This window comes from Musa acuminata, chromosome BXJ2-3, assembly GCF_036884655.1.
Source record: "Musa acuminata AAA Group cultivar baxijiao chromosome BXJ2-3, Cavendish_Baxijiao_AAA, whole genome shotgun sequence".
NCBI classification, from domain to species: domain Eukaryota; kingdom Viridiplantae; phylum Streptophyta; class Magnoliopsida; order Zingiberales; family Musaceae; genus Musa; species Musa acuminata.
Window position 1 is genome coordinate 3,613,869 of NC_088340.1, and position 14,300 is coordinate 3,628,168.

General features: G+C 39.6%; 3 protein-coding genes across 5 annotated transcripts; 2 read left to right on the forward strand and 1 right to left on the reverse strand.

The window, feature by feature from the left end:
• The first annotated feature begins 395 nt into the window (after positions 1 to 395).
• On the forward strand, positions 396 to 2,338 carry LOC135606966 (uncharacterized). 2 transcript variants are annotated; one of them, XM_065098362.1, is made up of 3 exons: positions 396 to 739; positions 1,146 to 1,426; positions 1,787 to 2,338. In XM_065098362.1, the coding sequence occupies exons 1-3, from the start codon at positions 687 to 689 to the stop codon at positions 2,113 to 2,115; spliced, it is 663 nt and encodes a 220-aa protein (XP_064954434.1). In that variant the 5' UTR covers positions 396 to 686; the 3' UTR covers positions 2,116 to 2,338. The 2 variants fall into 2 exon arrangements, with proteins under 2 accessions (XP_064954434.1, XP_064954433.1); XM_065098361.1 differs by having other exon boundaries at positions 1,162 to 1,426.
• A 945-nt stretch (positions 2,339 to 3,283) lies between these two features.
• LOC103977323 (agamous-like MADS-box protein AGL80) lies at positions 3,284 to 4,059 on the reverse strand. Its single transcript, XM_009392818.3, has one exon. It carries the CDS (start codon positions 4,002 to 4,004, stop codon positions 3,339 to 3,341), a length of 666 nt encoding a protein of 221 aa, XP_009391093.2. The 5' UTR covers positions 4,005 to 4,059; the 3' UTR covers positions 3,284 to 3,338.
• Positions 4,060 to 5,705: 1,646 nt separating this feature from the next.
• LOC103976856 (methyl-CpG-binding domain-containing protein 2) lies at positions 5,706 to 10,658 on the forward strand. 2 transcript variants are annotated; one of them, XM_018823506.2, is made up of 5 exons: positions 5,706 to 5,901; positions 6,896 to 7,470; positions 8,769 to 8,822; positions 9,029 to 9,198; positions 10,010 to 10,658. In XM_018823506.2, the coding sequence occupies exons 2-5, from the start codon at positions 6,917 to 6,919 to the stop codon at positions 10,315 to 10,317; spliced, it is 1,086 nt and encodes a 361-aa protein (XP_018679051.2). In that variant the 5' UTR covers positions 5,706 to 5,901; positions 6,896 to 6,916; the 3' UTR covers positions 10,318 to 10,658. The 2 variants fall into 2 exon arrangements, with proteins under 2 accessions (XP_018679051.2, XP_009390461.2); XM_009392186.3 differs by having other exon boundaries at positions 5,707 to 5,901; positions 10,091 to 10,658.
• Positions 10,659 to 14,300: the final 3,642 nt, after the last annotated feature.

Here is a 14,300-nt window from a genome sequence, read left to right on the forward strand (position 1 = left end):
AATGAAATTTCCAATGATGGATCCTCTTTCAATCTACCATGAGAGCTACTATTTGGACCAATAATTCACTAAAGATACTAAACAGTATTCATCAATGGATACAAAACAATTCACTAAAGAAACTAAACAATATTCATCAATGGATCAAAGCTACTATTTGGACCAATCCAATATTGTAGCCATAAATCCCAAATAAATGTACAATGCAATGCCAAATTGGCGAAATAAGCATGCGCAACGAATGGAGCTACGACAAGAAGACGACGTGGCTGGCAAATAGAAAGCGTGTGGCTCCGTTGCCCAAGTCGTAGCTTGATTCGGCTACGGAACCAGCGCTCGTGCGGCGACCACGTCATCGCTAGAAAACGAGTTCGGTTCCTATGTGCTTCTGGAGAGATCGAGAGTGACTTGGAAGCGTCCCCAAAGGCCCGACTCGGTTCCCTCTCCGCCCCATCTCCTGTCGCTACATCCATGGCGTGCGAGTTCTCTCCGGTCCCGTAGATTGGGAAGGAGCCGAGTCGGAATCCTAACGTCGAGGCCAATTGCTGGAGTCTCTCGCAGTGGGACGCCCCAAGCTTGAGGGATTCTTCTGCTGTTTGAAGGATTAGGGTTTGGAGACAGCACCGGCGACATGACGGGGTTTTGGCACGGGAAGTTGAAGCGGAAGGATCTGGAGGAGGTGTACGATGATTTCGCGGAGTTCTCGCTTTCGTCCCCCGCGCGAAAGATCAGGAGACTGGTAAGCGTGCGCTTCTTGGAACTCCTTCCCGGTGCCTTCTGTGTTCTGTTGATTTGATCGTGGCGGATCCGTTCGTATTTATGCTTAAAGTACTGTGGCTTTCTGTGGGAATTTCTCTTTTAAGTGTTTGCGTTACTTTTTCACTGGAAAAAATCGATCTTTGCTGTCAGCAAAAGATGATTCTGTCCCCAAGCTGTTTGATGTGTGCTGCCTCTCCAAATAATGGCTTGGGCTTGTGGAGTTTCTTTCACTTAGATGAACTTCGATTTGTGGTTTTAGATCATTGATAATCATATAAGAGCGGCTGTCTTCATATAAAGCCATTTACTTTGCTCATATTTTCAGTATTTTCTTGGTTTAATCTACATATGTAAGTGTTAGTAGCGCTGTTTCTCTTATCTGTTAGCTTCTTTTTGCCGAAGGATGCCGAGCTGCCACCAATTATGGAAGAGGGTGAACCGACATCAACTTTGGTATATAATCAGCAATTGCCGCAAGGGAACATTAGTTCTAGTGATATGCAGACTTCAGGATCTGTAGTGAGTGAGGCTATGTCTGGATACCCTTTGGATAATGAGGAGAGAGCAATTGTGCTCTACAAACCTGTGGAGACACCACTAATCTTGTCCCCTGGTCCCGATAATGTTTCTCTAAGAGTCAGCTTGGACTTCATTGATGGAATCAGACGTAAGTTCTTGAAACCTTCCATTGCCCGCATTTTAGCATGCATTTATCTTATGGTTTGCAATGTACAATGTGTTGGCAATAATTAGGATTTCTTCAAGAGTCTCCTTCTGTTATTCTCATTTTGTTGATGCTAGTAATATCGAGAAAAGCTATCGATTTACTGTCCGCTCCAACTCAATAACAACAGAGAAAAACATTGGGAAAATTTATTCTTAGTCATGTGAAGTAGTAAAGTTCTCTACCGTGAGATTTTCTCATCTGTCCTTCTCAAAGAAGGAAAGCTTTTGATTGAAACTGCATGCCACCTTTGATTCTTTTCCCATTTGCTTACATTACTTAACCATTGTCGAACTATTGCAGATCACATTTTCAATCCAGGGAATCGAAGTTTTGACAAGAAGGATCAACAAACAGGTGTTACCAATAGCTGCTTAGCTGTGATTCCATGGGTGCCACCGCACGCAGCGACTGCCACCAATGGGTTTGGAGGATCTGAATCAGAAAGCAAGTTGTCCCAGGAGCCAATGGAGGCTGAGGAAACTGAAGCTGCATCCATGGAAGTTGAAGAAGTAACAGAGCAAGCAACTACTTATGGACTAGACAGTGAAGGCTTTCAGCAGCGGCAACAGCACTGCCTGAACCCCCAGTATCTTCCCGGCACATCCAGTCCTATAATGTGGTCATTGTGATAGGTTAGTGATCCCGATCATCTCCAGTGAAAGATGTGCCATGCTTTGTCTAATGAAAGGCCACAGATGCTGCATGTGTTTTGGCTTCTTTTGCATATCCTCATGTACGACTGATGATTTATTTCATCAGAGGAGTTGTAGTAGTATGGAGGATCAGGAATCATTGTCCTTGCTACATGTGTATATTTTTTCTGCTTTACAAAGAAAGTTTATTTTCTGGCCATTCTTCTATTCGTCATTATAGAAGAGCTGATTGTTCTGTGCTACAATATGCTGTTGTGACTCTTAAAGCTTATTTTGTCAACTGTCATCATATCCAACAGGAGCTTGTGATCAAATAAGTACCTTGCCTTCTCGTGTTATGTACTTGAATGCCTTCAATGTTTGCATGTCACAGTATATACAATCAGGTAATATGTATTTCCAATCAATCATAGCTGCTCCTCAATGAGCAGATCCTATATTTTTAATTGCATTTAAGCTGTAGCAACCTCGATTAGGGGCTGCATCGGGTTCAACAGATATTGTGCCTTACAGGGTCAAATACTTACAACCATTGCTAACTGTTTTAACTGCTTCCTTGACCATCGCTGCTCAGGATGCATGCAGCTCTCTCTTCACTAGCAAGTAGTAAGTGCCTGTCTTGATGTCTCTGAGTAGGGGTGATGTTATAACTTGGATCCTTTTTCTTCTTGCTGAGTGCATCTTGATGTTTCTCTATGCTGGACATGCTGTGGATACTAGCAGAATTAATTGTGGGTAAAAGGTAATTGTCTTTTAAACTTACGACATTGTCTCTGTTCTTTTGTTCTTTTCATCACAGTATATCAGTAAATAAGATGCTGAAACAAAATCTTCCCATCTCAATTCTATCCAGTATGTCTGTGTTACAACTTGATTATGTGGAATCAAATATTTTGGGTTGTCCAGAACCAAGCAATTCCTAACAGGAACATAATTCTTCAAGGATTTATTTCAGCACAAAGATGTTGCTGGTTTTAGTATCCACAGATTGCACGAGTCTCTGAATTCCCAAAGGCTGAACAAGTCATGAAGCATGCAGCAGAGCACACATTCCAGTTCTTGGTTAGAACATTGCTGACCCTTTTCATTGCAGGAAACCGAAAACAATGGCCGAGGAAATTTACAAGTATTATTGAGAGGCTATGATGATCCAACACATGAAAGAAAGCTAAATCTAGAAAGCCAGAAGCGGAATGGTGTTAATCCATAGGGTAGTAACTATTCAGCCAAGTGTTCTTGTGGTCATCATTTCTGCTTATCATCAGCTCGCTGAGGTCCATCGCCCCTGCAAACCAATCCTGCCGTGGGAGTTCCTCCGTGGCCGCCGCCGACATCGGCGTCTTCCCCTTGTCGTTCACCACCGGTTTCTCCTCCTTGACTTTCTGCGCACTTTTTAATGCTGCATCTTCTATCCTCTCTCTCACCTTCTTCATGTTCATCTCAGTCATCCACGCCAGGGCCGTCACATCCTCGATGGCGACGTCGTGCAAGCTCCTTCCTGACAAGCACTGGTGCATCAGGAGCGCCGTCTCCAGCTCCCGGTTCTCCTTGTCCTGCTTCTGGAGCTGCTCCTGCAGCTTCCTGATCCGCTGGCGCATCAGGGCCTCCTGGTTCATCATCTTCTTGCTCTGCTCCGTCTCCGGCAGCCGTTTCAGCCTCGCAAGCACGCGCATGGCGTCCGGCACCGACGGCCACACGTCCGCATGCGGCTCGTCGGGCCCGTAGATGATCATGCACGCCTTGACGTCGCACAGCGTGCTCAGCTCGCTCACCTTCTTCATCAGACCCTTCTTCCTCTTCTTGAACGTGGCCTTTCTTGCGGTGCCGTTGACGATCCACTCCAGCTTCACCTTCTTCCTCGCCATAAGCCGTGGAGGTAGGCGCCTGTGACATTTTATACTGGTTCATTCAGCAGGCAAGCGAAGGTGAGAAAAAGATTCAGATGACGATTCTGATTTCATTTTATTCTGGTTTAAATGAGTTAAATATTCAGCATGAGATCTTGGCACATGATATCTGAATTAATTGGCCATTACTATGGGCAGGCAGAATTGGCAACAAATGTTAAAAGGAGTATCTTGCTCGATGATATTACCAAAGAAATTACCATCATACTATAGCTTCACCAGAAAGCCATCCTATAGCTTCAGAGAAGAGAGAATAAAAAGGTTCTTCTGATTGAACCCCAAAACATTTCTCAAGGTAAAAACAAGATTTGGACCATTATTTTTATGACTCTTGGTAGGAAACCAGATTAGCATAAGACCTAAATGCTTCAAGGAAAAAGCATAAAACTTGCAGTAGATTTCAAAGTATACTTTGCTGAATCTATGTTTTATTTGGTTGCTGAAGGAAGGAAGGAAGGATCATTTGAGTTTGTGACTGAGATGAAAGAGGATTACTTAAGCATCTTTTATCATGTTAATTTAACCCTCTTGGGCAGGTATGACAAGGCTGATCGAACAGTATCCTAAACGAAGGCTTCCTGTTTTAACAGACTAAGCTGGGGAAGAGATTGCCTGATGGAACTTGGAAGTTTCAGCTGTTGTTCCAGTCAAAAGGCCATCTTTTTTTCTCTCCTTCAATCAAGGACAAGATTTATCTGTGTAACTATGCCGCATCGTCTCATCTTTGTTCCTGTCTCCTGGATTCCTCTGCTGCTGTTTGGTTGCTGGTATGGAAACTGAGCTGGATAAATATTATGATCGATCTCTTGAACATTAGAATATTAAAGCCATGACAAGACATCCAGAGAGCATGATTTGAGGCTCAGATGAGATTCTGGGCATGTCAGCAGGAAACTGGTCACCATTTCCAGCAATCCAGCTCTGCAATATCTTATAATTGTTCTTTCTGGAAAACATCTGATGATTGCTACTTACTGTTGTTTCTCTCTCTTACTAAGTTTGCATCACTCTGAGCTTCATGCATCTTCTTCCTCTGTTTCTACTGGTAAGAAGCTAATTCTATCAGTTACTCATTCCTCTTAAATTGTCTTGTTTTGGGCTAATATTTTTTTGATTCTTTATTTTGAAGCATATTTTCTTTTTTTTCCCTTATTTGATACTTAATATACTCTCCTTTGAAATTTGGAAGAAAAATAAAATTATTTAAATTTCTCATAATACCATAAGAATTCGATGCTTTTTTATTTGCATCCATACTTATCATTATTAGCTAAAAAAAAATCAAATTATGCAATGATGAAATTATTTTCGGCGTAAATGGAATTGACCAAAATCAAATTATATTTATCGGGTTATTGGATCGGATCATTTTACACAGGAGGCGATCACAACATAAAGAACTCGACCCGTATCCAACTCAGCTCCGACAGCGTCGGATCAAATTCTACTGGTTCTCATTTACCCACATTCTTTGCCCACTCCTTTACGACTTACCCGTCTTTTGAGTGGCTGAAGCCATGGCCAAATGTGGGGCCCGATTTGTGCCCATCTATATCTCCAATCATTGGGCAGGTAGATCGAATGGTACGTAAAACGTTTCGTGAGGACTGGACACGGAACACCGGAGAAGCCGACGCAAAACCATCAAAACCGCCTTTGGAATCCGAAGCTTCCCATCCGACAGAAAACGTCGCCATTTCGCCTTTTTTCGACCGGGCGTCTCCGCGAGAGAAATCGCCCCCAATCTTTTCTCTCCCTTCGGATCCGTGGGTCAGCTGGACCGCCGCCCGGTTTCTCAGTCCCAGCTCACCGTAGATTCGTCCGCCGCTATTAATCCCGCGGGCGATCAGCTGAGGTGACTACGATTTATACGAATACCTGCTGATTCTTTGATTCTAAAGCTGGAATTTTGTGTGGAAATTAGTGGATAGTTTCTTTATTTGTGTTGCTTAGTTTCTATCTTGGAAGAATGCCACTTTTTTTGGGAATATTCCTGTCGGATCTAATTGGGAGCCGAAAGCTTACCTTTATTGTCAATCGAATGACTTAGTTATTCAAAAATTCTCCCTTTTAGCTGAACTTGAAGCTTCCTTGACATTTAGGGAAGCCAAAGGTGGGTAACTTTCATATTTTTTGGTGTGTCCTATGTTCATTACTTTGCTGTCAAGTTTTAGTGGAATTCCTAAAAATGATGCTTAGGATACTGATAAAGTTTGAGACTTCTGGTTTGAACTCAGTGAGCCCATGAAATTCGTATTACGAGAATTCAACAGATCAAGTAGTTACCACGGATTAGGAAAATAACTCGGGGGATTCTGCATTTTATCATGCGCTTGATAGTGTCCTAATCTTTTGGACAAAGTTGAACCGGTGACGACATTGCCTGGATTTTAGCAATCGATTTAAGTGATGGTTCTTGAATAAAGAAAAAAGACCATATTTGTCTTCTTCATGCGCATTTGTTAAGTCCTGTAATGGACTTCAATTACAGTAAAAATCTAGATAAAATTCCAGTATACCAGGAAAGTGTGAGATTGTAAAGAATATGACACAGATGCTTGCTAAGGCTACCTAAGACGATTATATTTTCCCAGACCTAAAAATCTAGATAAGTTTTCTGCTTCTTTATATTTTCCCAAACCATTGTGTTCTCAATCAAACAATTGTGTTTTGTGCTTCCTTATATTTTCCCAAAGCATCCTACTCTGAGTCAAACAATTGTTGAATTAGGTGTACTACCATATTCTAGACCACTTCATTTGTCAGAGACATAATTTTCTGAAAGTACCAATTTTCTGGACCTCTTCATTAGGTTTCTGTGATCTTTAATCAGTATTATTGTACTGCAGGTTATTCAGGTGTCAACTAAAATGCAGTCATACACAGAAGATGCTCCCCTCATTCATAGCTCCCCTAGAACTTCAAAAAAAAGTAGGAAAAGGTCATTTGATGTTTCTGATCGTGATGCAAAGGATGATGGCAAGCAATCTACTGAAAATATTTCAAATCATTTGGTGCTTTATGACCCTGGTACAAGCGATACAGGTCATGATTCTCTTGCACTTACTGATGTCATGGAGAATCATACTCCAACCTTCAGAAACTTCTTGGCATCAAATTATTCTGGCCGTACTTTTCCATCTATTGGAACATTCACCGTCCAGTGTGCTTCATGCTTCAAATGGAGGATCATTCCAACAAAAGAGAAATATGAACAAATACGTGAAAACATCTTGGAAGATCCTTTTGTATGTGAACATGCTCGTGAGTGGCGTCCTGATATTTTATGTGAAGACCCCGAAGACATCTCTCAGGATGGCAGTAGACTCTGGGCAATTGATAAACCAAACATTGCTCAACCACCTCCTGGGTGGGAAAGATTGCTTAGAATCAGAGCTGAAGGAGGCACAAAATTTGCAGATGTGTATGTTTTTTATTTCTCTGCTTTTGGCCTTTTTTTATTCCCCCAAGTAAACTGCTCAGAAATGAAAATGATTGTTTATTTGTTTTGAACCAGCTAGTTTGTGGAACTTCTTGCTGAACATTCTAAATAGATATTCAGATCTGATACTGATCAAGTAGCAACTATAGGTTAGTTTAAAGAATTAAGGAACGTGAGATATAGGTGATGACTAATACCATTTTTCTTGCATAATTTTTTCACATTTATTTCTATAGAGGTTTTTCTTTTATTAGTTACATCCAGTTTAGTGTTCTTCCCTAGTTAGGACTCTTGCACTTGATTTAATCGCTTTTTGCTTATGAGGTGTTTATTTCTTCATGTTAATGGCTTCATCTTACCTGGGGTTATCTTAACATGCCTTGACGGGATTATCTCTTTTTGTTTTTTCCATGCGGAAATCAAATAAGAAGGCAACCCAAATGATATAGAGAGAATTATCACAATGAGGTATTCTCCCTCATTATTTGAGTGATCATATGCATGTTGTTTCAAATTCATATTTTGGAAAAATCATAAAATAACTAGAAATCTGGTTTTAGAAACATAAGTGTCTGTTAGTAGGAATTTGCGGGAAGTTTTTCCAATGGAAGTCAATCACATAAGTTTTGCTTTTTCCTATTGTAGCAGTTGATCAGGGAGGATTAAACTGGACCTTAAGTGCATAACCCACAAAGCAAGACTATATTCTGTTTTAAACATTCAGGCATAAATTTATGCTGTTTATTCTTTGGATAATTAACAAGATCTTGAGAGACCTTGTAAGGTTATCAAGGAAGTTCAGAAATACCATGATAGCCATAGTGAACCTCCTCTTTGATGATATGGGATCCTTTATCATGTTGTGAAGTGTTGGAATTGATGATAACTTGAGCAGAAGTTCACCAATGATCTTGCCTTGAAAGTTCCAAGATATATGCTAACTCCTTTCTTACATCAAATAATCTTTCCTCGAAAGTCCCATAATCAGTTTGGCTGTTGCAATCAAGTTTTCCAATTTGGTGGAAGTACATTAGCATTTAGAAAGAAGAGTTCAACCTATGTGATGTCAACTTCTCGAAAATCTCTTTTTCATAGTCCTTCTCTTTTTCTCTTTTACATTTCATGTTTTTTCATTTTCATTATATATCTGTATCTAACAATTTTAAAACCAAAATTGCTCATGCATTCTTGATTTTCTGCTTCAGATATAGACATCCAGGTTATGTATTTGAACAAATTTAAGGTGCCACATTGTTGATGTCAATCATTTTCCTTTTCAGGTATTATACTGCTCCATCTGGGAAAAGATTGCGGTCGATGGTTGAGATTCAAAGGTACGGTCTATGTTCTTTTTTCACATTCTTCTTTCATTGAGTGTACTTGCATGCAAATGCTCGAGGTTTACCAGAAGATTACTGTGGAAAACTTGCCTCAAACACTTAGTATTGTGCTTTCTGATATGGAAGAAAGTTACATTTGTTGTTTCATGTTTGATTGGTGTATTGGATTTTAAAATTACTTTTGTCAAGGAATCTTGCAGGTATTTGCTCGAACACCCAGAGTATGCCAGACAGGGGGTGACTCTTTCTAAGTTTTCATTTCAGTCTCCTAGGTCTCTGCAAGAGAACTATGTCAGGAAACGCCCTCCACGTGTGACAAACCCTTGTGATGGTGATATGATACTGCCAAGGACTCTTGAACCTGAAGAAGGTGTGTGAAAATAGTGGAACTTAATTTTAGAACTACCTTGGAAGCTACCTTCTGTGATGATTTAATATGCAAATCCTCTATGATGGCCTTTTTTAAAATTAGTTAGTTGACTATTTGTTGGCTTGTATTATCCAAATGGAAAACTACAGTATCTGCCACAAGAGGGTTGCCTTCGACCGGCTCAGTGTGGCACTGATTGAAACTTCAAGTTGCGCTTTAGTGAATTAGCTGATAAAATTCATATGGATATTAAACCTAGAATATTCTAAGTATCTCTACATTTTCATCTCCAAACACACTGGATATTAAAAAAAAAATTGATCCTATCGGTTCTATGCTGCACCTGTAGTTAGATATTAATCAAGTTCAAGATACTTTTGGCTCCTCACCTCTGGCGGGAAAATGCAGGTGTAAAAAACATAGTAACAGGATTATGAGAAAAGGATATAAACCTATGGAGGAGTTCTAACAAAAAACATCAACCCGAGAATTGTGACTAGCAGTACTAATATCTTGATGAAATGAAAGAAAAGCTTGCTTTTTTGCTTCTAGCTAAATTCCTAAGCCTGTGGGGCAAAAAATGAAGTTTCTTCATTATTTATCTTGATGTTACTTTCTTGTTTATCAAGTATTAATTTCTTTCAAAATGTTTTGTGGTAACGATTCTACTATAAGAGTTCTTAAGAGTAAAAGGACGTACCCAGTGCATGAGGCTCCCGCCAATGCGGGGTTTGGAGAGGGTGAATGTATGAAGTCTTACCTTTAAATTTTTAGAAATGTTATTTTCATGACTCAAACCTTGGTCTCCTAGGTCCCAAAGGAACAACCTTATCGTTGTACCAAGACTCGCCCTCTAGGTTATCATGCTTCACAGATCTGTTCCTTGCTGCAGTGAATCCCCTATCTTGGGCAGCTCCTCTTAAAGAGCTTTTAATTGGTGGACAAGCCTCATCAAGTCCTTCTGAGAAAGATCCAGTGTATTCTCCTCAAAAGGAACCAACACCGGCTGGCACTATGTCTTCATCAGAACAAGTGTGTGGAAGTTCCACCCTTGATCAGCCAAAGATGAAGTTAGAAGATGCTGATCATTCAAGAAATGCATCTTCTTTTGAGTTGTGATACTTCGTTCTAATTGTTATTCTGATTTCTTTCTCGGTTCAATGTTAAGGGGAATGAAGAAGCACATTACATGACAATACACAGATGCAGCACAAGGTTTTGGGAACAAATACCAACATCAACATGTATTATGATATATGAACATATTAAGATTAGATCACATGACAGTCTTGAACAATTATCCTGGTGATGAGTGATGTTTCCCAGAAAAAAGATGTTAAATTTGTAACCTTATATGGGTTGTGGATGTTTCTTCATGATCTTTGTAAGTTTTAGTAGACAAAGAGGTTTTTGTATCATGAATTTTAATATAGCTATTTACAAAATGTGAAATTAGTATATATGTGTTCTTTAATTGGATCACTTTTGAGTAGATAAGATTGATTTTCTTGTTTAGTTAATTCGATATCAAAATTATTACACATCCATCTTAGAGAATTTATTCTGATCAAAGATTGAATGTTTTAGCTAAAGATCTATTAAATCAATCTGTCTGTTTTCATCATTTATCATTTATACAAACAGAAAAAGAGTAGTACTTATCATTTATAAAAAAAATAAAAGTATTCTTATGAAACTTAAAAATTAAAACCAGTTATGAATTTTAAATATTAATTCTTTGTAAAAAAATTAAGAATATCATATTTGTCCTATCAGTTATAATATAACATATATACATCCTCCAAGTATTAAATCCAATAAACATTACGCAATACAAACCAAGATTATTAGAAACTAATCGGAACTAAAATAATTAAATATATAAAATGACATAAAACTTTGAAAAAGTCTTATTCTAGTAAACCTTTTTGGTCAAACTGTTCTCAATTAATGGAGATTTACGAAATGGGCATATATTTTTTTATCTGGCATTAATTGACATACGAAGAACTCCACTATCATTAAATTTCTCCAATTAAGAGCACAATAATTTAATAATTACCAAATAGGATTAGATCAAATTATCAAAAAGTCTAAGTTTTCACTTTTTCGCGTCCCTCTTTTGCTTTATTGCCTTTTGGTTTTCTCCGAAAGCATAAGGTTATTCATATGGATTCTTGAACGAAGAGATAGTTTAGATCGGGTGGTTGGCTCTCAAACCTTTGTTACGTGATTATGGTCGACCCGAGATGGGACTGAGTTGTCTACCTATATCGTGTTCTCGCATGACAAGTCGATGCTGGGAGGAGGGGTTCTCGACTCGACCTCTCCGATACTTAAGTTTAAGTTAGTAGATGATTTTATTATATAAAAGGTTCGGTCCTTTTCTCTAAGATGAGGGGCTAGCTTTTATACCTACGAAGTCGACCCGAAAGTGCGTGGGTCATTAATGCTTGTTGTTGCCCTCGTTCGACGTGACCATGAAAACGATTGACTTATATGTTCTCGATGACGCGAGTCAGTTCGTGTGGACTTCTACTGTGCGATGTCGACCCGTACAGTTCGAGTGGCGTAGGGGTCGATCATCCATCATTTGCCAAGTCAACCACTCTCCCCCATTGGCCACGTGTCTGGTTGTTCCACATCAACTTTCGAGTGGTTGTCATGTGTCGCTTTCTGGTTGGCATGTAGATATTCCCAAAGATCTCACTTGGAGCAGCCCCAAGGCCAATCCTCGATGCCATCCAAAAGGAGGCTCGGCCAACCCAAGCCCTCATTTCCAAGGCCTTCCCCTCTACCCCTCAACACGTCTAGGATGGAGATCTTTCTCCAAATAAGGGAGAAAGGGTTTTGAAGGAGCCCATGCTGATGAAACCATGCCCGAGTTCAAAGACCGAGTAAAGTATTGCAGGTTCTATCGTGACTATGGTCACAACACCGAAGAGTGTTGAGATATGAAATATCATATCCAAGAGCTCATTCGTAGAGGGCACCTCGGGCGATATCTTTGTAAACCCTAGGAGCCCTCCCCTCACCCTCATGGCCCCATCAAAAAGCAGATAAACGTGATTATCGGCAAGTCGGGCTTCGAGGGAGATGGTATATCCGGATGGAGGGCCTACGCGTGAGCCTTGGTGGAGAAATGCCTATTGCAGGAAGATGGCACTGAGATCACTTTCGAGGCGGGGGAAGCCAAGTACCCCAATAATGATGATGCTTTGGTGATCTCGATTAAAATGGCCAATGCTCAGGTAAAAAGAGTAATAGTGGGCACTGGGAACTCTGTCGATATGCTATACATTGATGCTTTCCAAAGACTCAGATTGATTGAGAAGGATCTATCCCATATGACCTCGACCTGCATCGGGTTCACGAGGGATTCCATCTCCTCTCTTGGAACTATTGGAAAATTTGGGGTAGCATCACATGTGCAGCGGAAGAATAAAAAATAAAATCCCAAAATTTCTCACAAGGAAAGAAGGTTTCATCATCATGCGAAGATTGGTACGCAAAAAGCATAAAATCAAAAAACTTCGTGTATATGAAAGATATATTATTTAGGGAAGTCGTATATCCCTGAAAACCTATAGATCTATGGGAGAGGATGAAAAATGTCAACTATCCTCCTCTCTAACGGTGATCCAGACGGAAGGGGCTGTGAAAATGCTCCTCAAATCTCTTCAATACGCGTATCATGCGATCAAGAAAAGGCCAACCATTCTTAGTATCCACATGCCTCAAATAAGATATGTTGGTTAAGGAAAAGAGGGAGAGAGGAGAATAGGAGATGACAGCTAAAAGAGATCTAGCCTATGGCAATTTGGTTCTCTCATATTTATAAAGCCCATTGTCAACTTAACTTTAATAGATCATACTCTATTGGGTATTGGATCTTCATCCAACTACCCAAGCCTCTTAGATTAGTGAGTCTTTACCCAATAATCTCTCATTGGCTCTTATTGAATCTCATGCATAGGATCCAATAATTCAGGGGCTTATTGGATATCTAGTAAGATATGAGCTCTAATATATCATATCTGAACATTACTCATCACAATACCTACCATATGTATGTGATACTCTAGGCCTAATATCGAGCTAGCCGTGAGTCATACCTATTATAACTCAATTTGGCTCGGTGAATTATTATCTTCATACTAATTCACTTAACTTATCGACTACGAACGTACTATGTCACTATACAGTAATCCCCAAATGATATAAGGTAATCCAATCTATTGGACTTATCTGTTCTCAGTTACCATATATTTATAGTCTCTCATCTATTTAATATCCTAGAAATAGTATTTCAGGCATAGTGATGTTAGGCTCATACGGTTTCTACTTGAGCCTCGCTCTAATCGAATTCTTCTGAATAACTATTTCTCTCTCAATTTGAATGACTCTGGCTAGGGATTTGCCTGAGTAAGAACACATGAGATATTTATCTTATAACACAAAAAGAGAATGATCCTCTATTGATACTCAATAGCCCTCGTAAGATTGGTTGCCACTCCCGATGACCAAACGTGCTAGATCTAAAACTTCTAGGCCTATAAGTCTAGTATCAAAGAGTGGAGTACTCATACAATACTTCCTTGATATCTCAAGTCTAAGGATCATATATACTAGTGGGATGACGGAATCACTGTATAACAATGAGATATTATCAACTATTCAATATTCTATGAGCAGATCAATCAATGAACTTATTCTCTAACGAGCATCGGTGGTATCCCTAGTGTCCCCACAGGAGTAGCTATAAGACTAATCACCTCCATCATATGGATATGTATACAGTACACAAGTCTATCCGGTCATCTTGATGTCCCTCTCGAGTGACTTATGACCAGGATTATTTAAGGTCTATGTTTAAAGGCGAATCGATCTCATTATCATGATCTCATCACGATCTGATTCATATTGCATAGATCCATGGACATCACTAATAGGTAATATAAAGTGAGAAAAAATCAAATAAATAATAAGCAAAAATAGTACGTATCATGTCACACATGCCATCACTTATGTGAGTGACTTGAAGGATACTTATGACTAGCAATGCTCCCTTGAGTTGAAGCCACCATCATAAGCCTCCAACA

What these genes read in the sequence shown, in the direction of transcription:
- LOC103977323 (XM_009392818.3), bottom strand. Translation starts at nt 4,004, where the DNA reads ATGGCGAGGAAGAAGGTGAAGCTGGAGTGGATCGTCAACGGCACCGCA.
- LOC135606966 (XM_065098361.1), top strand. Translation starts at nt 632, where the DNA reads ATGACGGGGTTTTGGCACGGGAAGTTGAAGCGGAAGGATCTGGAGGAG. An exon ending in CGCGAAAGATCAGGAGACTG is followed by an intron (nt 740 to 1,161) that starts GTAAGCGTGCGC and finishes TTTTTGCCGAAG; the next exon opens with GATGCCGAGCTGCCACCAAT. An exon ending in CTTCATTGATGGAATCAGAC is followed by an intron (nt 1,427 to 1,786) that starts GTAAGTTCTTGA and finishes GAACTATTGCAG; the next exon opens with ATCACATTTTCAATCCAGGG.
- LOC103976856 (XM_018823506.2), top strand. Translation starts at nt 6,917, where the DNA reads ATGCAGTCATACACAGAAGATGCTCCCCTCATTCATAGCTCCCCTAGA. An exon ending in GGCACAAAATTTGCAGATGT is followed by an intron (nt 7,471 to 8,768) that starts GTATGTTTTTTA and finishes TTTCCTTTTCAG; the next exon opens with GTATTATACTGCTCCATCTG. An exon ending in TCGATGGTTGAGATTCAAAG is followed by an intron (nt 8,823 to 9,028) that starts GTACGGTCTATG and finishes GGAATCTTGCAG; the next exon opens with GTATTTGCTCGAACACCCAG.